Source organism: Festucalex cinctus, chromosome 9 (genome assembly GCF_051991245.1).
Source record: "Festucalex cinctus isolate MCC-2025b chromosome 9, RoL_Fcin_1.0, whole genome shotgun sequence".
Classification (NCBI taxonomy): Eukaryota; Metazoa; Chordata; class Actinopteri; order Syngnathiformes; family Syngnathidae; genus Festucalex; species Festucalex cinctus.
Window position 1 is genome coordinate 28,199,275 of NC_135419.1, and position 25,822 is coordinate 28,225,096.

The 25,822-nt window shown below is 40.6% G+C and overlaps 1 protein-coding gene and 1 long non-coding RNA gene across 4 annotated transcripts in view; one reads left to right on the forward strand and one right to left on the reverse strand.

Moving 5' to 3' along the window:
* The window catches only part of LOC144025930 (uncharacterized), a 222,068-nt gene that overhangs the window by 34,135 nt on the left and 162,111 nt on the right, over positions 1–25,822 (forward strand). The window lies entirely within an intron of this gene.
* Positions 12,060–21,454, reverse strand: LOC144026024 (uncharacterized). Of its 3 annotated transcripts, none has more exons than XM_077532494.1 (4): positions 20,892–21,454; positions 20,660–20,743; positions 13,630–13,831; positions 12,060–12,697 (listed from the first exon to the last, which is right to left on the reverse strand). In XM_077532494.1, the coding sequence occupies exons 1-4, from the start codon at positions 20,967–20,969 to the stop codon at positions 12,540–12,542; spliced, it is 522 nt and encodes a 173-aa protein (XP_077388620.1). In that variant the 5' UTR covers positions 20,970–21,454; the 3' UTR covers positions 12,060–12,539. The 3 variants fall into 3 exon arrangements, 2 of the variants coding, with proteins under 2 accessions (XP_077388620.1, XP_077388619.1); XM_077532493.1 differs by lacking the exons at positions 20,660–20,743; positions 20,892–21,454 and adding exons at positions 14,383–14,466; positions 14,615–14,853; XR_013285025.1 differs by lacking the exons at positions 12,060–12,697; positions 13,630–13,831 and adding an exon at positions 19,810–19,927.

Consider the following 25,822-nt stretch of genomic DNA (forward strand, 5'->3'; position numbering starts at 1 on the left):
CCAAAGTAAATCAAAATGGCGAACTTCCTGTTCGGTTTAGCATATGCTTCAAAAAGAGTTTTTTGTACCTTGAGGGCTGTTACATATGTCTTCAAATTTTGGTAACTCTTGGTGAAATGTACAGCCGGGAATGCTTCATTAAGTAAGAATTTGATGCCTCGCCTCTGCCGGACTTCCTGTTAGGTTTAGCATATGGCACCAACAGGCTTTTTTGTAGATCATAGTCTGTTACATATGTGTACCAATTTTCGTAGCTCTAGATTAAACGTACCACCGCAATGCTTCGTTAAGTAAGAATTTTGAAACTGTAAATTTGATGCCCCGCCACCGTCATATAGTATGTCAAAAACTTTAGATTTTTTACCATGATATTGTCCCAGGTGTTGAGATGGTACAGCCCAAATTTGAAGTCAATCGGCTTAACCGTGTAGGAGAAGCGGGCAAAAGTATGACCCCTGTAAATGTGCAAAAATGGGCCAAAATTGGACATTCAAATACTCATACCTCACTTCCTGTCTATTTTAGGGTACACATATCAAAGAGGTTTTTGTTCATCTGGATGTGCTACAGGTGCCACACAATTTTCGTAGCCATAGGACAATCGTAGCGGGACAGGGATCCGTTAAACCTATGTAGGTGCCGCTACAGAGCCATTTTTCTGTTATCATGTATGGCGACTTTAAAATATCAAATTTTTCACCAGGCCCGATCTGCGTGTAAAGTTTGGTGAGTTTTCGTTCATGTTTAGTGCCTCAAAAATGTGGTTGTTTGCGGAAAGGAATAATAACAAAGAAAAAGAAGAAGAAGAAGAATAACTAGAGCTGCGAGCAGCGAAAAGGCCCCTCGCAGCCCGGGCCACATTGGAGTATTTGCACGTTGGGGTACTTGCACGTTGGGGTACTGGCACATTGGGGTACTGGCACATTAGGAGCAAAATTTCTTTTAACATGGCATGATAAACCTTTACATGTGGATTTTTTTTGCCAGGTGTGATGTGTGTGTCAAGCTCAATGGGGTTTGGTGATTGTTAAGATCTGCAAAAATCAGCGTCCTTTTTTATTTTTAGGGAATGAGTTGACCTGATTGGTATTTTTTGCAAAAGTATATATACCCGTCATCGCTCGTACTCATTGCACGATGTTGCTTTTATTGTCTATAGAGGCTATCAAAAATAAATAAAACAAAATAAAGTACATATGTTTGGATCGGTCTGATACGAGTGAACATCTTGAGTAGTGGAAAAAGTAAAAGAATATTCATAAATGACTTAGTTATTACACTTACAATGAGTTCACAAATTTTGTACAAAATACCGTAAGTGGAGTTTTTTTTTTTTTTTTTATGCCTCAAGGACTAGGTGGCGCTGTATTTATAACTGAATTTTGTCATAGAGATACCTTCACGCCTTGACTATAAATATACATGTCAAGTTTGGGATTTTTTGAAGCATGCACCGGGGAGTTATTAATTAAGCATATCCTTCATTCAGAGATACTGCTTTTAACGTCCATAGAGGCTATCAAAAATAAATAAAACTAAATAAAAAATACGTATGTTTGGATAGGTCTGATGCCAGTGAACATTTTGAGTGGTGGAAAGTAAAAGAATATTCATAAATGACTTAGTTATCACACTGAGAATGAGTTTACAATTTTTGTAAAAATACCGTAAGTGGGGTATTTTTTTTTTCATGCCTCAAGGGCTAGGTGGCGCTGCATATATAACTGAATGTTGTCATATAGATAGCTTCAGGCCTTGACTATAAACATACATGTCAAGTTTGGGATTTTTTGGAGCATGTACCGGGGAGTTATTAAGCATATCCTTTTTCAGTGCGAAACACAAATTTTGATGCCCCGCCTTCATCATATAGTATTTCGAAAAGTCAAGATTTTTCCCCCTGTCGTTGGCTCAGGTCTTGACATGGTCCAGGTCAAGTCTTCACTGAGTCGGATGAAACGTGTAGAAGTGGGCAAAAGTCTGCCCCCTGTAAATGTGCAAAAATCGTCAAAAATGGGACATTCAAAAATTCGTAGCTCACTTCCTGTTCATTTTAGCATATGGGTCCAAGAGACTTTTTTGTAGGTCTTGGGCTCCCTCATATACCTAAAAATATTCGTCGTTCTTGCTTAAACGTATAACCGGGGCTGCTTCGTTAAAAATTTCTAGGGGGCGCTATTGAGTCATTTTTGTAAAAATAGCACAATCAACAATAAAATATTGCTCATTTTACCAGGCCAGATGTGTGTGCCAAGTTTCATGAGTTTCTGTGCATGTTTAGACCCTCAAAACTGGCGTTGTTTTCTTGGCGAACAGCGCTTAGCCACGCCCACAGCAATTCGCGAAAACTCATAAACTTCGTGTTGTGACATCATGAAGGCCGAAACCCTCATCTGAGCAAATATGAGGTAGGTCCAGTTAACGTGTTTGGAGAAAAACGTAGAAGAAAATTCGTAAGAAAAAAAATTGCCACTAGGTGGCGCTATCAGTTAGATGAAATATAAGTTAGTAGATGTCTTTAGGGCTGGACTCTCATCAAATGTGTGAAATTTTGAGAAGATAGGATCATCTCGGTCAAGTTAATGCAGCTTTTATTTTCACGAAAAATCTTCAGACTTTGCATCACCGTAGCGGCCACGCCCTTTGGCGAAAAGTTACAATATTCGGTGTGGGGCATGATCAACATCTTAAGGCTTTTCTGACCAATTTTCAACTGGATCCCTTCAACGAGCTCAGCACAGTAGCTAAAAACGTAAAGTATGACATTTATTGTAACCACTAGGTGGCGCTATATGTATAACTGAATTTTATCATATAGATGTGTTCAGGCCGTGACTATTACGTTGCCTGAGAAGTTTGAGATTTTTTGGAGCTTGAACATGGGAGTTATTAAGCATTTGCTCTTTCTGGACAAATGAAATTTTAAAGGCAATATTTGATGCCCCGCCCCCGTCATATAGTATTTCAAAAAGGCAAGATGTTTTGCCCAGTTGTTCTCTCAGGTCTTGAGATGATAAATGCCAAGTTTGAAGTCAATTGGATGAAAAATGTTTGCAAAGGGGGAAAAAGCATGACCACAGTGAATGTGCCAAAATAGGCCAAAATTGGACATTAAAAAATTCATAGCTCACTTCCTGTACATTTTAGCTCCATGGTCCCAATAGACTTTTTTTGTGCGTCTCGGGGTGCTACACGTGCCTGCCAATTTTTGTTGCTCTAGCTCAAACGTGCCGGGCTTGGTTTTTATTTTTCTACGCTAGGGGGCGCTATCGAGTCGCATTGTTATGACGACTTAATAATATCAAATTTTTCGCCGGGCCTGAGGAGTGTGCAAAGTTCGGTGAGTTTTCGTGAATGTTTAGGTACCCAAAATCGCGATCGTTTGCGGAGAATAAAGAATAATAATAATAATAATAATAATAATAATAATAATAATAATAACTAGAGCTGCGAGCAGCTATAAAGGGCCCTCGCAGCCCGGGCCACGTTGGGGTCCTTGCACGTTGGGGTACTTGCACGTTGGGGTACTGGCACGTTGGGGTACTGGCATATTGGAAGCAAAATTTCTTTGAAAATGGCATAATAAACGTTTACATGTAGAATATTTTTTGCCAGTGTGTGTGTTAAGCTCAACGGGTTTTGGTGATTGTTAAGACCTGCAAAAATCAGCGTCCTTTTTTATTTTTAGGCAATGAGTTGCCCTGATTGGTATTTTTTTGTAAAAGTGTATATACACATCATCGCTCGTTGTACTCATTGCACAATGTTACTTTTATTGTCCAAAGGGGCAATCAAAAATGAATAAAACAAAATGGAAACGTACATACGTTTGGATCGGTGTGAAGCCAGTGAACAATTTGAGTGGTGGAAACTAAAAGAATATTCATAAATGACTTAGTTATCACACTTAGAATGAGTGTACATTTTTTGTACAAAATACCGTATGTGGGGTATTTTATTTTATTTTTTATATATAAGCCTCAAGGGCTAGGTGGCGCTGTATTTATAACTGAATGTTGTCATAGAGATACCTTCAGGCCTTGATTATAAGCATACATGTCAAGTGTGGGATTTTTTTTGGAGCATGTACCGTGGAGTTATTAAGCATATCCTTCATTCACGATATTGCTTTTAATGTCCATAGAGGCTATCAAAAATAAATAAAAATATATATATGTTTGGATAAGTCTGATGCCAGTGAACATTTTGAGTGGTGGAAACTAAAAGAATATTCATAAATGACTTAGTTATCACACTTAGAATGAGTTTACATTTTTTGTACAAAATACCGTATGTGGGGTATTTTTTTTTCATGCCTCAAGGGCTAGGTGGCGCTGCATATATAACTGAATGTTGTCATAGAGATAACTTCAGGCCTTGACGATAAACATACATGTCAAGTTTGGGATTTTTTGGAGCATGTACCGGGGAGTTATCAAGCATATCCTTTTTCATTGCGAAACACACATTTTGATGCCCCGCCCTCATCATATAGTATTTCGAAGAGTCAAAATTTTCCCCCCTGTCGTTGGCTCAGGTCTTGACATGGTCCAGGCCAAGTCTTAACTCAGTCGGATGAAACGTGTAGGAGAAGTGGGCAAAAGTCTGCCCCCTGTGAATGTGCAAAAATCGTCAAAAATGGGACATTCAAAAATTCGTAGCTCACTTCCTGTTCATTTTAGCATATGGGTACAAGAGACTTTTTTTGTAGGTCTTGGGCTCTCTCATACACCTAAAAATATTCGTCGTTCTTGCTTAAACGTACAACCGGGGCTGCTTCGTTAAAAATTTCGAGGGGGCGCTATTGAGTCATTTTTTTAAAAATAGCACAATCAACAATAAAATATTGCTCATTTTACCAGGCCAGATGTGTGTGCCAAGTTTCAGGAGTTTCTGTGCATGTTTAGACCCTCAAAACTGGCGTTGTTTTCTTGGCGAACAGCGCTTAGCCACGCCCACAGCAATTCGCGAAAACTCACAAACTTCGTGTTGTGACATCATGAAGGCCGAAACCCTCATCTGAGCAAATATGAGGTAGGTCCAGTTAACGTGTTTGGAGAAAAACGTAGAAGAAAATTCGTAAGAAAAAAAATTGCCACTAGGTGGCACTATCACTTAGATGAAATGTAAGTTAGTAGATGTCTTTAGAGCTGGACTCTCATCAAATGTGTGAAATTTTGAGAAGATAGGATCATCTCGGTCAGGTTAATGCAGCTTTTATTGTCACGAAAAATCTTCAGACTTTGCGTCACCGTAGCGGCCACGCCCTTTGGCGAAAAGTTACAATATTCGGTGTGGGGCATCATCAACATCTTAAGGCTTTTCTGACCAATTTTCAACTGGATCCCTTCAACGAGCTCAGCACAGTAGCTAAAAACGTAAAGTATGACATTTATTGTAACCACTAGGTGGCGCTATATGTAGAACTGAATTTTATCATATAGATGTTTTCAGGCCGTGACTATTACGTTGCCTGAGAACTTTGAGATTTTTTGGAGCTTGTACATGGGAGTTATTCAGCATTTGCTCTTTCTTGACAAATGAAATTTTAAAGGCAATATTTGATGCCCCGCCCCCGTCATATAGTATTTCGAAAAGGCAAGACTTTTTGCCCAGCTGTTCTCTTAGGTCTTGAGATGATAAATGCCAAGTTTGAAGTCAATGGGATGAAAAATGTTTGCATAGGGGGAAAAAGCATGACCACAGTGAATGTGCCAAAATAGGCCAAAATTGGACATAAAAAAATTCATAGCTCACTTCCTGTACATTTTAGCTACATGGTCCCAATAGACTTTTTTGTGCGTCTCGGGGTGCTACACGTGCCTGCCAATTTTTGTTGCTCTAGTCTAGCTCAAACGTGCCGGGCTTGGTTTTTATTTTTCTACGCTAGGGGGCGCTATCGAGTCGCATTGTTATGACGACTTAATAATATCAAATTTTTCGCCGGGCCTGAGGAGTGTGCAAAGTTCGGTGAGTTTTCGTGAATGTTTAGGTACCCAAAATCGCGATCGTTTGCGGAGAATAAAGAATAATAATAATAATAATAATAATAATAATAATAATAATTTTTACAAAAACAATAGGGACCTCGCAGCGGTCGCTGCTCGGGCCCTAATAATAATAATAACTAGAGCTGCGAGCAGCTATAAAGGGCCCTCGCAACCCGGGCCACGTTGGGGTATTTGCACGTCGGGGTACTGGCATGCTGGGGCACTGTCAAATAGGAAACCATCTAAATTTTAAAAGTTTTTGCCATGCTTTGTGTTTGTAAAGTTTCATGGAAAGGCCAAAAATGATGCACAATTAACAAAATTAAATCAAAATGGATTGGCACATGGCTATATAGAATACTTTTTGAATATATTAGGCATGCCTGCCAATATTCACACATCTAGCTGAATCATATAATCGGAAAGACTTCATAAAAATGTCTAGAGGGCGCTATTGAAGCATTTATTGCAAATTTAATAAGAAATCTCTAAAATATTCATGCTTATGACAAGCCTGATGTGTGTGTAAAGTTTCATGAGTTTTTGCACATGTTTAGACCAAAAAAAAAAGCAGCATTTTACTTGGCAAACAATGCATCGCCATGAAACGGTGTGGGACAAAATAAATAACTTTCGATAACTTTGTATCTTAAACATCTTAAGATGAAGCACACCAAGTTTGAAGACAGTCGGATGAATTTTGTAGGAGGAATTCGTTAAAATATGACCCCTAAAAAAGGCCACAAAAAATGGCTACAAATCCCAACGTAAATCAAAATGGCGGACTTCCTGTTTGTTTTGGAAGATGGTTCCAAGAGACTATTTTGTACATCGTGGGCTCTTATGTATGCCTCTAAATTATCATAGCGCTAGGTGAAACGTACAACCGGGAATGCTTCGTTAAAGAGGAGTTTTTTACCTCAAAATGTGATGACCGGCCCTTACGGGACTTCCTGTTGGGTTTAGCACATGGCACCAAGAGACTTTTTTGTACATTGTGGGCTGTTAAATTTGTCTCCAAATTTTCGTAGCTCGAGCTGCTTCGTACAACTGTGAATGCTTCATTAAGAGGGAATTTTTTCCTTTGCAAACTGTGCATGCCAGGGCAATAGCGTGCGACGAAATAAAAAGCTTTCAATAGCTTTTCATCTTCAACATTTTAAGATGAATCACACCAAGTTTGGAGATGATCGGATAAACTCTGTAGGAGGAGTTCGTTAAAATAAGACCCCTATGAAATGGCCCAAAAAATGGCAACACGTTCCAAAGTAAATCAAAATGGCGGACTTCCTGTTCGGTTTAGCATATGGTTCAAAAAGAGTTTTTTGTAGATCATAGTCTGTTACATATGTGTACCAATTTTCGTGGCTCTCAATTAAACGTACCACGGCAATGCTTTGTTAAGTAAGAATTTTGAAACTGTAAATTTGATGCCCCGCCACCGTCATATAGTATGTCAAAAACTTTTGATTTTTTACCATGATGTTGTCCCAGGTGTTGAGATGGTACAGCCCAAGTTTGAAGTCAATCGGGTTAACCGTGTAGGAGAAGCGGGCAAAAGTATGACCCCTGTAAATGTGCAAAAATGGGCCAAAATTGGACATTCAAATACTCGTACCTCACTTTCTGTCTATTTTAGGGTACACATATCAAAGAGGTTTTTGTTCATCTGGATGTGCTACAGGTGCCACACAATTTTCGTAGCCATAGGACAATCGTAGCGGGACAGGGATCCGTTAAACCTATGTAGGTGGCGCTACAGAGCCATTTTTCATGTATCATGTATGGCGACTTTAAAATATCAAATTTTTCGCCAGGCCCGATCTCCGTGTAAAGTTTCGTGAGTTTTCGTTCATGTTTAGTGCCTCAAAAATGTGGTTGTTTGCGGAAAAGAATAATAACAAAGAAAAAGAAGAAGAAGAAGAAGAATAACTAGAGCTGCGAGCAGCTATAAAGGGCCCTCGCAACCCGTGCCACGTTGGGGTATTTGCACGTCGGGGTACTGGCACGTTAGGGTACTGTTTCATAAGAAACCATCTAAATTGTAAATGTTTTGCCATGCTTTTTGTGTTTGTTCACATTGCTATGGAATGCTTTGTCGAGGTATTCGGCTGATAGGTATGCCTCCCAATATTCACACATCTTGCTGAATCATATAAAAAAAAAAATTCTTTGCAAACAATGCATCGCTACAGCAAAGGCGTGCCACGTTGGGGTACTTGCACGTCGGGGTACTGGCACGTTGGGGTACTGTCAAATAGGACAAGGACCATCTAAAATGTTTTTGACAAGCCTTGTGTGTGCAAAGTTTAATCAAAACGCAAAATATGGTGCGCAATTCCCAAAATAAATTCAAAATGGCGGACTTCCTTTTAGGTTTAGCATACGGCTACAGAATACTTTTTGTAGGTCTTAAGCTAATAGGTATGCCTCCCAGTTTTCACAAATCTAGGTCAAGTCATCTTTAGTTGTGTATCGCTTGAATCATACAATTGGAAATGCTCCATAAAAATGCATAGAGGGCGCTATTGAGCACAACGTTGGGTTACTTGCACGTCAGGGTACTGGCACGTTGGGGTACTGTTACATGGAACAAGGACCATTTAAAATGTTAGTTTTTTCCATGCCTTGTCTGTGCAAAGTTTAATGAAGAAGGCCAAAAATTATGTATAATTCCCAAAATAAAATCAAAATAGCGGACTTCCTCTTTGGTTTGGCAAATGGCTACATAATACTTTTTTGTAGGTCTAGCATAATCATACAATCGGAAATGCTTCATAAAAATGTCTAGAGGGCGCTATTTATTGCAAATTGCACAATAAATCTCTGAAAATTCATGTTCATGACAAGTCTGATGTGTTTGCAAAGTTTCATGAGTTTTCATGTGTATGAAAAAAAAAAAAAAGCAGCACTTGACAACTGTTACATGGAACAAGGACCATTTAAAATGTTAGTTTTTTCCATGCCTTGTCTGTGCAAAGTTGAATGAAAAAGGCCAAAAATGATGTAGAATTCCCAAAATAAAATCAAAATAGCGGACTTCCTCTTTGGTTTGGCAAATGGCTACATAATACTTTTTTGTAGGTCTAGCATAATCATACAATCGGAAATGCTTCATAAAAAGGTCTAGAGGGCGCTATTTATTGCAAATTGCACAATAAATCTCTGAAAATTCATGTTCATGACAAGTCTGATGTGTTTGCAAAGTTCCATGAGTTTTCATGTGTATAAAAAAAAAAAAGCAGCATTTGACAAACAATGCATTGCTATGGCAACAGCGTGTTACAAAATAAAAAACTTTCGATTACTTTGCATCTTAAACATCTTAAGATGAAACACACCAAGTTTGAAGACAGTCGGATAAATTTTGTAGGAGGGGTTCGTTAAAATATGACCCCTGAAAGTTTTTCCTTGCCCGGTTGGAGGGTTAGATCAGGGGATGTCGCAACTTGTTTGTGGTTAAGTGCTACAGAAGTAAATGTGTCTTAACAACCTCATGATTGAATGTGTTTTCAATTCTCTAGGATGTGATTGGATTGTATCAATTAAATGTTCTTATAACTGATTCAGTGAGTAGTAAAAATAGTGTGTCAAGTATAATGACATGAAATATAAGGAATACAAAAAACAAAACAAGAACCCTCTAAATTACACATTTTGTTCCAGGCTTTATGTGCGTGCATAGTTTGAGTATACACCTAGGTTTAGGCCAGGAGTGTTCAAACCTTTTGCAAAGAGGGCCGGGTATGGTAAGGTGAAAATGTGTGGGGCCTAATCAACCATTTAGTTTAGCCTGACATAATTTTTTTACATGCATATGTAAATATATATATGTGGACAAATGTGTACATATGTCTACAAATTTTTGTAGCTCGAGCTGCTTCGTCCAACTGGGAACGCTGCATTAAGAAGGATTTTTTTTCCCTTTGCCAACAGTGCATGCCACGACAACAGCGTGCGACGAAATAAAAAGCTTTCAATAACTTTTCATCGTCAACATCTTAAGATGAATCACACCAAGTTTGAAGATGATCGGATAAACTCTGTAGGAGGAGTTCGTTAAAATAAGACCCCTATGAAATGGCCAAAAAAATGGCAACATGTTCCAAAGTAAATCAAAATGGCAGACTTCCTGTTAGGTTTAGCATATGGTTCAAAAAGAGTTTTTTGTACCTCGAGGGCTGTTCATATGTCTTCAAATTTTGGTCACTCTAGGTGAAACGTACAGCCGGAAATGCTTCATTAAGTAAAAATTTTGAAATGCAAAATTTGATGCCCTGCCTCTGGCGGACTTCCTGTTAGGTTTAGCATATGGCACCAACAGGCTTTTTTGTAGATCATAGTCTGTTACATATGTGTACCAATTTTCGTAGCTCTAGATTAAACGTATAACCGGCAATACTTCAGATGAAACATGCCAAAGAATGAAGACAATCTGATAAGTTTTGTAGAAAATATGAGGCCTATAAAAGGCCCCCAAAAAATGGCTACAAATAGCAAAGTAAATCAAAATGCCGGACTTCCTGTTTGGCTTAGCATATGGTTCTAAAAGACTTTTTTGTACATCGTGGGCTCTTATGTATGCCTCCAAATTATCATAGCGCTAGGTGAAAGGTACAACCGGGAATGCTTCGTTAAAGAGGAGTTTTTTAGCTCAAAAAGTGATTCCCGGCCCTTGCGGGACTTCCTGTTGGGTTTAGCACAAAGCAGCAAGAGACTTTTTTGTACATCGTGGGCTGTTACATATGTCTACAAATTTTCGTAGCTCTAGCTGCTTCGTACAACTGAGAATTCTTCATTAAGAAGAATTTTTTTCCTTTGCAAACAAGTGCATGCCACGACAACAGCGTGCAGCGAAATAAAAAGCTTTCAATAACTTTTCATCTTCAACATCTTAAGATGAATCACACCAAGTTTGAAGATGATCGGATAAACTCTGTAAGAGGAGTTCGTTAAAATAGGACCCCTATGAAATGGCCAAAAAAATGGGAACACGTTCCAAAGTAAATCAAAATGGTGGACTTTCTGTTAGGTTTAGCATATGGTTCAAAAAGAGTTTTTTGTACCTTGAGGGCTGTTACATATGTCTTTAAATTTTGGTAACTCTAGGTGAAACATACAGCCGGGAATGCTTCATTAAGTAAGAATTTTGAAACTCCAAATTTGATGCCCCGCCTCTGGCGGACTTCCTGTTGGGTTTAGCATATGGCACCAACAGACTTTTTTGTAGGTCATAGTCTGTTACATATGTGTACCAATTTTCGTAGCTCTAGGTTAAACATACAACCGGCAATACTACGTTTAGTAAGAGTTTTGAAACTCTAAATTTGATGCCCCACCGCCGTCATATAGTATTTCGAAAACTTTAGATTTTTTACCATGGTGTTGTCCCAGGTCTTGAGATGGTACATCCCAAGTTTGAAGTCAATTGGATTAACCGTGTAGGAGAAGCAGGCAAAAGTATGACCCCTGTAAATGTGCAAAAATTGGCCAAAATTGGACATTTAAATACTCATATCTCACTTCCTGTCTATTTTAGGGTACACACATCAAAGAGGTTTTTGTTCATCTGGATGTGCTACAGGTGCCACACAATTTTCATAGCCGTCGGACAATCGTAGCGGGCCAGGGATCTGTTTAACCTATGTAGGTGGCGCTATGGAGCCATTTTTCTGTTATCACCTATGGCGACTTTAAAATATCAAATTTTTCGCCAGGCCTGACGTGTGTGTAAAGTTTGGTGAGTTTTCGTTCACGTTTAGTGTCTCAAAAATGTGATTGTTTGCGGAAAAGAATAATAACAAATAAAAAGAAGAACTAGAGCTGCGAGCAGCTATAAAGGGCCCTCGCAACCCGGGCCACATTGGGGTATATGCAAGTCGGGGGACTTGCACGTTGGGGTACTGTTAAATAGACAAGGACCATGGAAAATAGAAATGCATTTGCCGTGCCTTGTGTGTAAAAAGGTGCAGTAAAAGGCCAAAAATTATGCACAATTCCCAAAATAAATTCAAAAGTGTGGACTTTCTGATGTGTGTGCAAAGTTTCATGAAAAGTCGCTCGTTTGATATTCAAAACCAGCATCTGTTTATTTGAAAACATTGCATGGCACAGAGATGGTGTGTGATCAAAGAAAAAGCTTTTTGATGACTTTTAATGTGGTGTCGCTGTGCAACACATATGTATTCATGACATAGTGAAGTATTGTGACAGTTTTGTAGGGTCCAGCAAACAGTAAATGTGTGACAGTTATTCAAGAAAAAATGTAGCTTTGAAGCAGGCTAACCAATGACATCATCTAAAGGGGAAAAAAGCACATGAGCAAGCATAGGTATAAGTAGAGGAGAAAAAGAGATGAAAGAAGTGCGAGAGATGGAACAGGAGAGGAATGCAGCTGTTTATGTATAGCTGTTGTAACAGGACAGATTAAATAACACTTTAACCTGGGGTTAACAGCGCCCTAGGACAGATAAATTCTTTAGTGTAAAAGTTTTCTGGGACAGATGAATCCCTTGGGGTCAAAGAGTTTGGGTTAGCACATAGTCTGTCTTAGGATAATGTAACCTCCATGGATGAATTAGTCCTAGGACGCTTTGACCTGCGGGCTAAAACTTCAGGGGGGTTAACCTGTCCTGTTATATTGTGATCATCGTCTTCGTGCATGTCCTCAGTGGCTTCTTCTGTCTGTGTGGCAGCATTTGATACATCTGTAGAACAAAAAAGAATGAAGAATCATGTTAGATCTGTGAAGTTTGGTTGTCTTAGGTGTAGTTTACAGAACAGTCGTGTGCATATTTTTAGCATGGTAGTGTCTTAATACAAATGCATATTATGTAATGCACTGTATAAGGATATTACAGACGTAATATTTGACGGTGATCTTATATTCATAGTTTTTGCCCGTTAATAAATAATATAGCTAGTAAGTAATAAGACACGCAAAAATGGTATAGTTGAATCCTCTGGGTCAAAAAGCAATGTTTTAGGATTGTGTGATGAAATGATGAATAAAAGTAAGGATACGACAGGTACATAAATGGTTATGTAAGTGTAAAATTTGGCATGGTGTGTCCAGATACATGCAGGATAAGTATAAAATATTATGGTGTGTGATTGATTTTTTCTTAGTAAAAATTAGTATTGTAAAGGTCAAGTCACAGTATGTCCAAAAAATTTTAAAAAAAAAATCTATGGTATAGAAACATCATAATCAGGGGCAAAGACATAAACATAATAATAGTAATTAATAATGATAGAATTTAAATACAATCTTTTCCATGAATATGTCAGTTATTTTGAGAAGATACAGAAAAAAAAGAACTTTGAAGTGTCTATCAGTGGATGAAAGAGGGCAAGATCACAGCATAGCTACATGATATCAGTCACATTTGAAAGTAATCAAGTGTAGTATGTATTCACATTATATACATTGAGAAATTGCGGCTCAATAATCAGTCAGTGTTTTAGTTAACAGTCCAATGTTACCTTCAAGATATTCCTAACAGAAAAAAAGGAACGTGCATTAACAAAAAAATGTAAAATTGTCCATTGTCAAACATGTCATTCATTATACACAATGTGTAGGATGGGGATGCTTGCTGTGTTAGTGTTTGTGTGTCTTCCATGTCATATAGCTTACCATCACGGACAAATGCATCACATGCATCCTTTATATCCAATGCAGTCTGGAGTTCTTTCACAAGCTTGGTTTTGAAGTCTATCTGTTTTTCAAGTGCTCGATTGACTCGAGTCACATGGACTAGTTGGTTCATTTGGGAATGAAGATCAAGGCTGCGCTGGTATAAGTCGTTGCGACTGAAAGCATGATCAATGCATGCATACTGTAATGACAAAGCATTCAATGAAAATCAGTCATGTTAGATTCCATGATTCTAAATAGCAGAGGTAACGTGTTGGTGCAAAACGTTGTGGTCGTGTTGCATGTTACTCAATGGCTGTGTGTGTCAAAACGAGTTTATTTGAAAGAATATACAAATATATACACACGGACATATATATTTATACAGTATAACAGTGCCGCATGTATTGGTTTTAAGGAAAGAGTTGAAAAGCAGTGTTCAGAAAAAAGCATAAGACGCACAAAGTACCATTTCACTACATGTAATAAGTTGTCAAGGAGACATGTGAATTAAGTGGTTAAGATAGTGGCTACTGTGCAAGTAAGCTTCAATTGTCTCTAAAAGGTTAGCATATGTGTTCTACATGATATCAATGGCTAGACGTGCTTGTGGAGAAACATTACAAACAGAAAAACACACTAAAGGTGCCTTTAACAAACCTGTTAATAAATGAGAACTTAATACATATATGTATGGCATACTGTATATGATTGAGAAAGTTGTCCTGTTTAGTTTATGTATTGTATACTTACGGAAAAAAGTTGGCAATCTTTGCGTATGGAGATGATTAGAGGGTCTTTATCAAAAAAGAGTTTGCTTGTTGATTTGTTCATGTTCTGTAGAAAAGCAAAGGAGTAGAAATAAATACAGTATCATACTTCATAAACATACAAGAAATTTGTAGCTGTATTAACCATTGTTGGTATTTGAAGTGATAATTTAGGAATAGAAGTGTAGTGATTGCAGAATTTATAGAGTGCTTACCTTGTATGACTTTGTAGATGGAAATGTCTTTTGTTGAAAGAGCTCTTTGTTGTCTACTATATATGCAAGGACAAGCATAAGTAGGTGTGGTTATGAAGTACTTGACCATTGAAATAAAGCAGTGGTATCAAATGTATGGACCGTGGTTTGGCTCAGGCCTGCAAAGGGGTTTAATGTGGCACAAGAGATAATCTTGTAAGGTACAAAAAATAATAATAATATAATAGGTATGCCTCTGAGTTTTCACAAATCTAGGTCAAGTCAAGTCATCTTTAGTTATTTTGCCCTTGAATCATCCAATCGGAAATGCTCCATAAAAAATGTATAGAGGGTGCGATTTATTGCAAATTGCACAAGAAATCTCTAAAAATTCATGTTAATGACAAGTCTGATGTGTGTGCAAAGTTTCACGAGTTTTCACACATGTATAGATAAAAAAAAAACAAAGCAGCTGTCATGTTTTGGTTTGGTGGGGGTGGGTTTTTGTTGTCTTTTGGTCGTTTGTCATGTGTTCCTTGTTTCTTCCCTTGTCCCGTTATGTCAAACCACGTCCACCTGAGTGTTTCTTCCCTTCCCAGTGTATCCACCAATCAGCTTCCCCTGCCACTTGTGTCTTGCCCAGCTGTGTCTAGTCATTGTCATTAGCCTGTGTGTATTTAGTCCCCTGTTTTCCGTTCGGTTCTTGTGGAGTCATAGTATCTGTTGTGCCTGTTGTTGTCCCTGTGTTCCATGCCATGCCATGCCTTGTGTTTGTTTTTTGATCTTGTTAATTTTTTCATAGTACCTTGTTTATAGTTTTTGTTAATTAAATCCCCTTTTTTACCTGCATCCCTGCCTTGCCCTGTTTTTTGGTTGCCTCCTGCATTTGGGTCCTGCCTTCAACACCCCACTCTTGTGACAGAATGACTCCACCAGAACTGGACCCAGCGGGGGCAATGGCGGAATGGGAGCCCTGGGCGAAGAAGGGGCTTGAGGCCAGCGACCGAGCCATTGCCGGGCAGAAGGAGGGGCTTGAAGCCTGCGACCGAGCCATTGCCGGGCTAAAGGAGGTACTGGCTTTGCTCCGTGGCGTCGGGAGTGACGGGTCAGACCGGCCTCAAGTCCCTGAACCTCGTCTGCTGGAGCCTCTCGCTCCTGAACCTCGTCTGCTGGAGCCTCTCGCTCCTGAACCTCGTCTGCTGGAGCCTCTCGCTCCTGTACCTCGTCTGCTGGAGCCTCTCGCTCCTGAACCTTGTCTGCTGGAGCCTCTCGCTCCTGAACCTCGTCTGCTGCAGCCTCTCGCTCCTGAACCTCGTCTGCTGCAGCCTCTCGCTCCTGAACCTTGTCTGCTGCAACCTCTCGCTCCGGAACCTTGTCTGCTGCCGCCGCAGCCCCTGGCCGCGTCGCCTGGGCCGCTGCCGCCGCAGCCCCAGGCCGCTTCGCCTGGGCCGCTGCCGCCGCAGCCCCTGGCCGCTTCGCCTGGGCCGCTGCCGCCGCAGCCCCTGGCCGCTTCGCCTGGGCCGCTGCCGCCGCAGCCCCTGGCCGCTTCGCCTGGGCCGCTGCCGCCGCAGTCCCTGGCCGCTTCGCCTGGGCCGCTGCCGCCGCAGTCCCTGGCCGCTTCGCCTGGGCCGCTGCCGCCGCAGTCCCTGGCCGCTTCGCCTGGGCCGCTGCCGCCGCAGTCCCTGGCCGCTTCGCCTGGGCCGCTGCCGCCGCAGTCCCTGGCCGCTTCGCCTGGGCCGCTGCCGCCGCAGCCCCTGGCCGCTTCACCTGGGCCGCTGCCGCCGCAGCCCCTGGCCGCTTCGCCTGGGCCGCTGCCGCCGCAGCCCCTGGCCGCTTCGCCTGGGCCGCTGCCGCCGCAGCCCCTGGCCGCTTCGCCTGGGCCGCTGCCGCCGCAGCCCCTGGCCGCTTCGCCTGGGCCGCCGCCGCCGCAGCCCCTGGCCGCTTCGCCTGGGCTGCCACCTCCTGTTCCTCGTCAGGCGGCGCATGGAATGCGGCCGCCACCTCCTGTTCCTCGTCCGGCGGCGCATGGATTGCGGCCGCCACCGCCTGCACCAGTTCCGGCGGCGCCCGGCCAGCGGCCGCCATCGCCTGCACCTGTTCCGGCGGCGCTCGGCCAGCGGCCGCCATCGCCTGCACCAGTTCCGGCGGCGCCCGGCCAGCGCCCGTCTCCTGCTCCTCATCTGGCGGCGAACACCCCGCCGCCACCTCTGCTCCTTGTCGGGCGTCGAGGACGCCCTCCTGACTGGCCCCGCTGGGACTCTCTTGTCGGGCGTCGAGGACGCCCTCCTGAACTGCTTTTTGTCTGGGACGGATGGGTGGGCCGTGTGCCCTCCTCCGTGCCCCCTTCCGCCCGCCCTTGTTTTTGGACTTTTTATGTTGGACGTCTGGGAGCCGTCCCTTGAGGGGGGGGTTATGTCATGTTTTGGTTTGGTGGGGGTGGGTTTTTGTTGTCTTTTGGTCGTTTGTCATGTGTTCCTTGTTTCTTCCCTTGTCCCGTTATGTCAAACCACGTCCACCTGAGTGTTTCTTCCCTTCCCAGTGTATCCACCAATCAGCTTCCCCTGCCACTTGTGTCTTGCCCAGCTGTGTCTAGTCATTGTCATTAGCCTGTGTGTATTTAGTCCCCTGTTTTCCGTTCGGTTCTTGTGGAGTCATAGTATCTGTTGTGCCTGTTGTTGTCCCTGTGTTCCATGCCATGCCATGCCTTGTGTTTGTTTTTTGATCTTGTTAATTTTTTCATAGTACCTTGTTTATAGTTTTTGTTAATTAAATCCCCTTTTTTACCTGCATCCCTGCCTTGCCCTGTTTTTTGGTTGCCTCCTGCATTTGGGTCCTGCCTTCAACACCCCACTCCTGTGACAGCAGCACTTTACTTGGCAACCAATGCATCGCTATAGCAGCAGCGTGCGACAAAATAAAAAACTTTCGATAAATTTGCATCTTAAACATCTTAAGATGAAACACACCAAGTTTGAACACGGTCGGATGAATTTTGTAGGAGGAGTTAAAATATGACTCCTAAAAAAGGCCACAAAAAAAGTCTACAAATCCCATCATAAATCAAAATGGCGGACTTCCTGTTTGGTTTAGCACATGGTTCCAAGAGACTTTTTTGTACATCGTGGGCTCTTATGTATGCCTCTAAATTATCATAGCGCTAGGTGAAACGTACAACCGGGAATGCTTCGTTAAAGAGGAGTTTTTTAGCTCAAAATGTGATGCCCGGCCCCTACGGGACTTCCTGTTGGGTTTAGCACATGGCACCAAGAGACTTTTTTGTACATCGTGGGCTGTTACATTTGTCTCCAAATTTTCGTAGCTCTAGCTGCTTCGTACAACTGGGAATGCTTCATTAAGAAGTATTTTTTTCCTTTGCAAACTGTGCATGCCACGGCAACAGCGTGCGACAAAATAAAAAGCTTTCAATAACTTTTCATCTTCAACATCTTAAGATGAATCACACCAAGTTTGGAGATGATCGGATAAACTCTGTAGGAGGAGTTCGTCAAAATAAGACCCCTATGAAATGGCCCAAAAAATGGCAACACGTTCCAAAGTAAATCAAAATGGCGGACTTCCTGTTCGGTTTAGCATATGGTTCAAAAAGAGTTTTTTGTACCTTGAGGGCTGTTACATATGTCTTCAAATATTGGTAACTCTAGGTGAAATGTACAGCCGGGAATGCTTCATTAAGTTAGAATTTTGAAACACAAAATTTGATGCCTCGCCTCTGGCGGACTTCCTGTTAGGTTTAGCATATGGCACCAACAGGCTTTTTTGTAGATCATAGTCTGTTACATATGTGTACCAATTTTCGTAGCTCTCGATTAAACGTACCACCGGCAATGCTTCGTTAAGTAAGAATTTTGAAACTGTAAATTTGATGCCCCGCCACCGTCATATAGTATGTCAAAAACTTTAGATTTTTTACCATGATGTTGTCCCAGGTGTTGAGATGGTACAGCCCAAGTTTGAAGTCAATCGGGTTAACCGTGTAGGAGAAGCGGGCAAAAGTATGACCCCTGTAAATGTGCAAAAATGGGCCAAAATTGGACATTCAAATACTCATACCTCACTTCCTGTCTATTTTAGGGTACACATATCAAAGAGGTTTTTGTTCATCTGGATGTGCTACAGGTGCCACACAATTTTCGTAGCCATAGGACAATCGTAGCGGGACAGGGATCCGTTAAACCTATGTAGGTGGCGCTACAGAGCCATTTTTCTGTTATCATGTATGGCGACTTTAAAATATCAAATTTTTCGCCAGACCCGATCTGCGTGTAAAGTTTGGTGAGTTTTCGTTCATGTTTAGTGCCTCAAAAATGTGGTTGTTTGCGGAAAAGAATAATAACAAAGAAAAAGAAGAAGAAGAAGAAGAATAATAATAAGAATTCCTTCAGGAACAATAGGGACCTCGCAGCGGTCGCTGCTCGGGCCCTAACTAGAGCTGCGAGCAGCTATAAAGGGCCCTCGCAACCCGGGCCACGTTGGGGTATATGCAAGTCGGGGGACTTGCACGTTGGGGTACTGTTAAATAGACAAGGACCATGGAAAATAGAAATGCATTTGCCGTGCCTTGTGTGTAAAAAGGTGCAGTAAAAGGCCAAAAATGATGCACAATTCCCAAAATAAATTCAAAAGTGTGGACTTTCTGATGTGTGTGCAAAGTTTCATGAAAAGTCGCTCGTTTGATATTCAAAACCAGCATCTGTTTATTTGAAAACATTGCATGGCACAGAGATGGTGTGTGATCAAATAAAAAGCTTTTTGATGACTCTTAATGTGGTGTCGCTGTGCAACACATATGTATTCATGACATAGTGAAGTATTGTGACAGTTTTGTAGGGTCCAGCAAACAGTAAATGTGTGACAGTTATTCAAGAAAAAATGTAGCTTTGAAGCAGGCTAACCAATGACATCATCTAAAGGGGAAAAAAGCACATGAGCAAGCATAGGTATAAGTAGAGGAGAAAAAGAGATGAAAGAAGTGCGAGAGATGGAACAGGAGAGGAATGCAGCTGTTTATGTATAGCTGTTGTAACAGGACAGATTAAATAACACTTTAACCTGGGGTTAACAGCGCCCTAGGACAGATAAACTCTTTAGTGTAAAAGTTTTCTGGGACAGATGAATCCCTTGGGGTCAAAGAGTTTGGGTTAGCACATAGTCTGTCTTAGGATAATGTAACCTCCATGGATGAATTAGTCCTAGGACGCTTTGATCTGCGGGCTAAAACTTCAGGGGGGTTAACCTGTCCTGTTATATTGTGATCATCGTCTTCGTGCATGTCCTCAGTGGCTTCTTCTGTCTGTGTGGCAGCATTTGATACATCTGTAGAACAAAAAAGAATGAAGAATCATGTTAGATCTGTGAAGTTTGGTTGTCTTAGGTGTAGTTTACAGAACAGTCGTGTGCATATTTTTAGCATGGTAGTGTCTTAATACAAATGCATATTATGTAATGCACTGTATATGGATATTACAGACATAATATTTGACGGTGATCTTATATTCATAGTTTTTGCCCGTTAATAAATAATATAGCTAGTAAGTAATAAGACACGCAAAAATGGTATAGTTGAATCCTCTGGGTCAAAAAGCAATGTTTTAGGATTGTGTGATGAAATGATGAATAAAAGTAAGGATACGACAGGTACATAAATGGTTATATATACACACGGACATATATATTTATACAGTATAACAGTGCCGCATGTATTGGTTTTAAGGAAAGAGTTGAAAAGCAGTGTTCAGAAAAAAGCATAAGATGCACAAAGTACCATTTCACTACATGTAATAAGTTGTCAAGTAGACATGTGAATTAAGTGGTTAAGATAGTGGCTACTGTGCAAGTAAGCTTCAATTGTCTCTAAAAGGTTAGCATATGTGTTCTACATGATATCAATGGCTAGACGTGCTCGTGGAGAAACATTACAAACAGAAAAACACACTAAAGGTGCCTTTAACAAACCTGTTAATAAATGAGAACTTAATACATATATGTATGGCATACTGTATATGATTGAGAAAGTTGTCCTGTTTAGTTTATGTATTGTATACTTACGGAAAAAAGTTGGCAATCTTTGCGTATGGAGATGATTAGAGGGTCTTTATCAAAAGAGAATTTGCTTGTTGATTTGTTCATGTTCTGTAGAAAAGCAAAGGAGTAGAAATAAATACAGTATCATACTTCATAAACATACAAGAAATTTGTAGCTGTATTAACCATTGTTGGTATTTGAAGTGATAATTTAGGAATAGAAGTGTAGTGATTGCAGAATTTATAGAGTGCTTACCTTGTATGACTTTGTAGATGGAAATGTCTTTTGTTGAAAGAGCTCTTTGTTGTCTACTATATATGCAAGGACAAGCATAAGTAGGTGTGGTTATGAAGTACTTGACCATTGAAATAAAGCAGTGGTATCAAATGTATGGACCGTGGTTTGGCTCAGGCCTGCAAAGGGGTTTAATGTGGCACAAGAGATAATCTTGTAAGGTACAAAAAATAATAATAATATAATAGGTATGCCTCTGAGTTTTCACAAATCTAGGTCAAGTCAAGTCATCTTTAGTTATTTTGCGCTTGAATCATCCAATCGGAAATGCTCCATAAAAAATGTATAGAGGGTGCGATTTATTGCAAATTGCACAAGAAATCTCTAAAAATTCATGTTAATGACAAGTCTGATGTGTGTGCAAAGTTTCACGAGTTTTCACACATGTATAGATAAAAAAAAACAAAGCAGCGCTTTACTTGGCAACCAATGCATCGCTATAGCAGCAGCGTGCGACAAAATAAAAAACTTTCGATAAATTTGCATCTTAAACATCTTAAGATGAAACACACCAAGTTTGAACATGGTCGGATGAATTTTGTAGGAGGAGTTAAAATATGACCCCTAAAAAAGGCCACAAAAAAAGTCTACAAATCCCATCATAAATCAAAATGGCGGACTTCCTGTTTGGTTTAGCACATGGTTCCAAGAGACTTTTTTGTACATCGTGGGCTCTTATGTATGCCTCTAAATTATCATAGCGCTAGGTGAAACGTACAACCGGGAATGCTTCGTTAAAGAGGAGTTTTTTAGCTCAAAATGTGATGCCCGGCCCCTACGGGACTTCCTGTTGGGTTTAGCACATGGCACCAAGAGACTTTTTTGTACATCGTGGGCTGTTACATTTGTCTCCAAATTTTCGTAGCTCTAGCTGCTTCGTACAACTGGGAATGCTTCATTAAGAAGTAATTTTTTCCTTTGCAAACTGTGCATGCCACGGCAACAGCGTGCGACAAAATAAAAAGCTTTCAATAACTTTTCATCTTCAACATCTTAAGATGAATCACACCAAGTTTGGAGATGATCGGATAAACTCTGTAGGAGGAGTTCGTTAAAATAAGACCCCTATGAAATGGCCCAAAAAATGGCAACACGTTCCAAAGTAAATCAAAATGGCGGACTTCCTGTTCGGTTTAGCATATGGTTCAAAAAGAGTTTTTTGTACCTTGAGGGCTGTTACATATGTCTTCAAATATTGGTAACTCTAGGTGAAATGTACAGCCGGGAATGCTTCATTAAGTTAGAATTTTGAAACACAAAATTTGATGCCTCGCCTCTGGCGGACTTCCTGTTAGGTTTAGCATATGGCACCAACAGGCTTTTTTGTAGATCATAGTCTGTTACATATGTGTACCAATTTTCGTAGCTCTAGATTAAACGTACCACCGGCAATGCTTCGTTAAGTAAGAATTTTGAAACTGTAAATTTGATGCCCCGCCACCGTCATATAGTATGTCAAAAACTTTAGATTTTTTACCATGATGTTGTCCCAGGTGTTGAGATGGTACAGCCCAAGTTTGAAGTCAATCGGGTTAACCGTGTAGGAGAAGCGGGCAAAAGTATGACCCCTGTAAATGTGCAAAAATGGGCCAAAATTGGACATTCAAATACTCATACCTCACTTCCTGTCTATTTTAGGGTACACATATCAAAGAGGTTTTTGTTCATCTGGATGTGCTACAGGTGCCACACAATTTTCGTAGCCATAGGACAATCGTAGCGGGACAGGGATCCGTTAAACCTATGTAGGTGGCGCTACAGAGCCATTTTTCTGTTATCATGTATGGCGACTTTAAAATATCAAATTTTTCGCCAGACCCGATCTGCGTGTAAAGTTTGGTGAGTTTTCGTTCATGTTTAGTGCCTCAAAAATGTGGTTGTTTGCGGAAAAGAATAATAACAAAGAAGAAGAAGAATAATAATAATAAGAATTCCTTCAGGAACAATAGGGACCTCGCAGCGGTCGCTGCTCGGGCCCTAATAATAAGAATTCCTTGAAAAACAATAGGGACCTCGCAGCGGTCGCTGCTCGGGCCCTAATAAGAATTCCTTCAGGAACAATAGGGACCTCGCAGCGGTCGCTGCTCGGGCCCTAATAATAACTAGAGCTGCGAGCAGCTATAAAGGGCCCTCGCAACCCGTGCCACGTTGGGGTATTTGCACGTCGGGGTACTGGCACGTTAGGGTACTGTTTCATAAGAAACCGTCTAAATTGTAAATGTTTTGCCATGCTTTTTATGTTTGTTCACATTGCTATGGAATGCTTTGTCGAGGTATTCGGCTGATAGGTATGCCTCCCAATATTCACACATCTAGCTGAATCATATAAAAAAAAAAATTCTTTGCAAACAATGCATCGCTACAGCAAAGGCGTGCCACGTTGGGGTACTTGCACGTCGGGGTACTGGCACGTTGGGGTACTGTCAAATAGGACAAGGACCATCTAAAATGTTTTTGACAAGCCTTGTGTGTGCAAAGTTTAATCAAAACGCAAAATATGGTGCGCAATTCCCAAAATAAATTCAAAATGGCGGACTTCCTTTTAGGTTTAGCATACGGCTACAGAATACTTTTTGTAGGTCTTAAGCTAATAGGTATGCCTCCCAGTTTTCACAAATCTAAGTCAAGTCATCTTTAGTTGTGTATCGCTTGAATCATACAATTGGAAATGCTCCATAAAAATGCATAGAGGGCGCTATTGAGCACAACGTTGGGTTACTTGCACGTCAGGGTACTGGCACGTTGGGGTACTGTTACATGGAACAAGGACCATTTAAAATGTTAGTTTTTTCCATGCCTTGTCTGTGCAAAGTTTAATGAAGAAGGCCAAAAATTATGTATAATTCCCAAAATAAAATCAAAATAGCGGACTTCCTCTTTAGTTTGGCAAATGGCTACATAATACTTTTTTGTAGGTCTAGCATAATCATACAATCGGAAATGCTTCATAAAAATGTCTAGAGGGCGCTATTTATTGCAAATTGCACAATAAATCTCTGAAAATTCATGTTCATGACAAGTCTGATGTGTTTGCAAAGTTTCATGAGTTTTCATGTGTATAAAAAAAAAAAAAAAGCAGCACTTGACAACTGTTACATGGAACAAGGACCATTTAAAATGTTAGTTTTTTCCATGCCTTGTCTGTGCAAAGTTGAATGAAAAAGGCCAAAAATGATGTATAATTCCCAAAATAAAATCAAAATAGCGGACTTCCTCTTTGGTTTGGCAAATGGCTACATAATACTTTTTTGTAGGTCTAGCATAATCATACAATCGGAAATGCTTCATAAAAAGGTCTAGAGGGCGCTATTTATTGCAAATTGCACAATAAATCTCTGAAAATTCATGTTCATGACAAGTCTGATGTGTTTGCAAAGTTCCATGAGTTTTCATGTGTATAAAAAAAAAAAAGCAGCACTTGACAAACAATGCATTGCTATGGCAACAGCGTGTTACAAAATAAAAAACTTTCGATTACTTTGCATCTTAAACATCTTAAGATGAAACACACCAAGTTTGAAGACAGTCGGATAAATTTTGTAGGAGGGGTTCGTTAAAATATGACCCCTGAAAAAGGCCACAAAAAATGGCAACAAATCCCATCATAAATCAAAATGGCAGACTTCCTGTTTGGTTTAGCACATGGTTCCAAGATACTTTTTTGTACATCATGGGCTCTTATGTATGCCTGCAAATTATCATAGTGCTAGGTGAAACGTACAACCGGGAATGCTTCGTTAAAGAGGAGTTTTTTTTTAGCTCAAAATGTGATGCCCGGCCCCTGGGGGACTTCCTGTTAGGTTAAGCACATGGCACCAAGAGACTTTTTTTGTACATCCTGGACTGTTACATATGTCTACAATTTTTCGTCGCTCTAGCTGCTTCGTACAACTGGGAATGCTTCATTAATAAGATTTTTTTTCCTTTGCAAAAAGTGCATGCCACGATAACAGCGTGTGACGAAATAAAAAACTTTCAATAACTTTTCATTTTCAACATCTTAAGATGAATCACACCAAGTTTGAAGATGATCGGATAAACTCTGTAGGAGGAGTTTGTTAAAATATGACCCCTATGAAATGGCCAAAAAAAATGGCAACACATTCCAAAGTAAATCAAAATGGCGGACGTCCTGTTAGGTTTAGCATATGGTTCAAAAATAGTTTTTTGTACCTCGAGGGCTGTTATATACCTCTACAAATTTTGGTAACTCTATGTGAAACGTACAGCCGGGTATGCTTTGTTAAAGAGGAGTTTTTTAGCTCAAAATGTGATGCCCGGCCCCTGGGGGACTTCCTGTTGGGTTTAGCACAGGGCACCAAGAGACTTTTTTTGTACATCTTGGGCTGTTACATATGTCTACAAATTTTCGTAGCTCTAGCTGCTTCGTACAAATGGGAATGCTTCTTTAAGGATATTTTTTTTCCTTTAAAAACAGTGCATGCCATGACAACAGTGTGCGACGAAATACAAAGCTTTCAATAACTTTTCATCTTCAACATCTTAAGATGAATCACACCAAGTTTGAAGATGATCGGATAAACACTACCATGATGTTGTCCCAGTTGTTGAGATGGTACAGCCCAAGTTTGAAGTCAATCGGGTTAACCGTGTAGGAGAAGCGGGCAAAAGTATGACCCCTGTAAATGTGCAAAAATTGGCAAAAATTGGACATTTAAATACTCATACCTCACTTTCTGTCTATTTTAGGGTACACACTTCAAAGAGGTTTTTGTTCATTGGGATGTGCTACAGGTGCCACACAATTTTCATAGCCGTCGGACAATCGTAGCGGGACAGGGATCCGTTTAACCTATGTAGGGGGCGCTAAGGAGCCATTTTTCTGTTATCATGTATGGCGACTTTAAAATATCAAATTTTTCGCCAGGCCT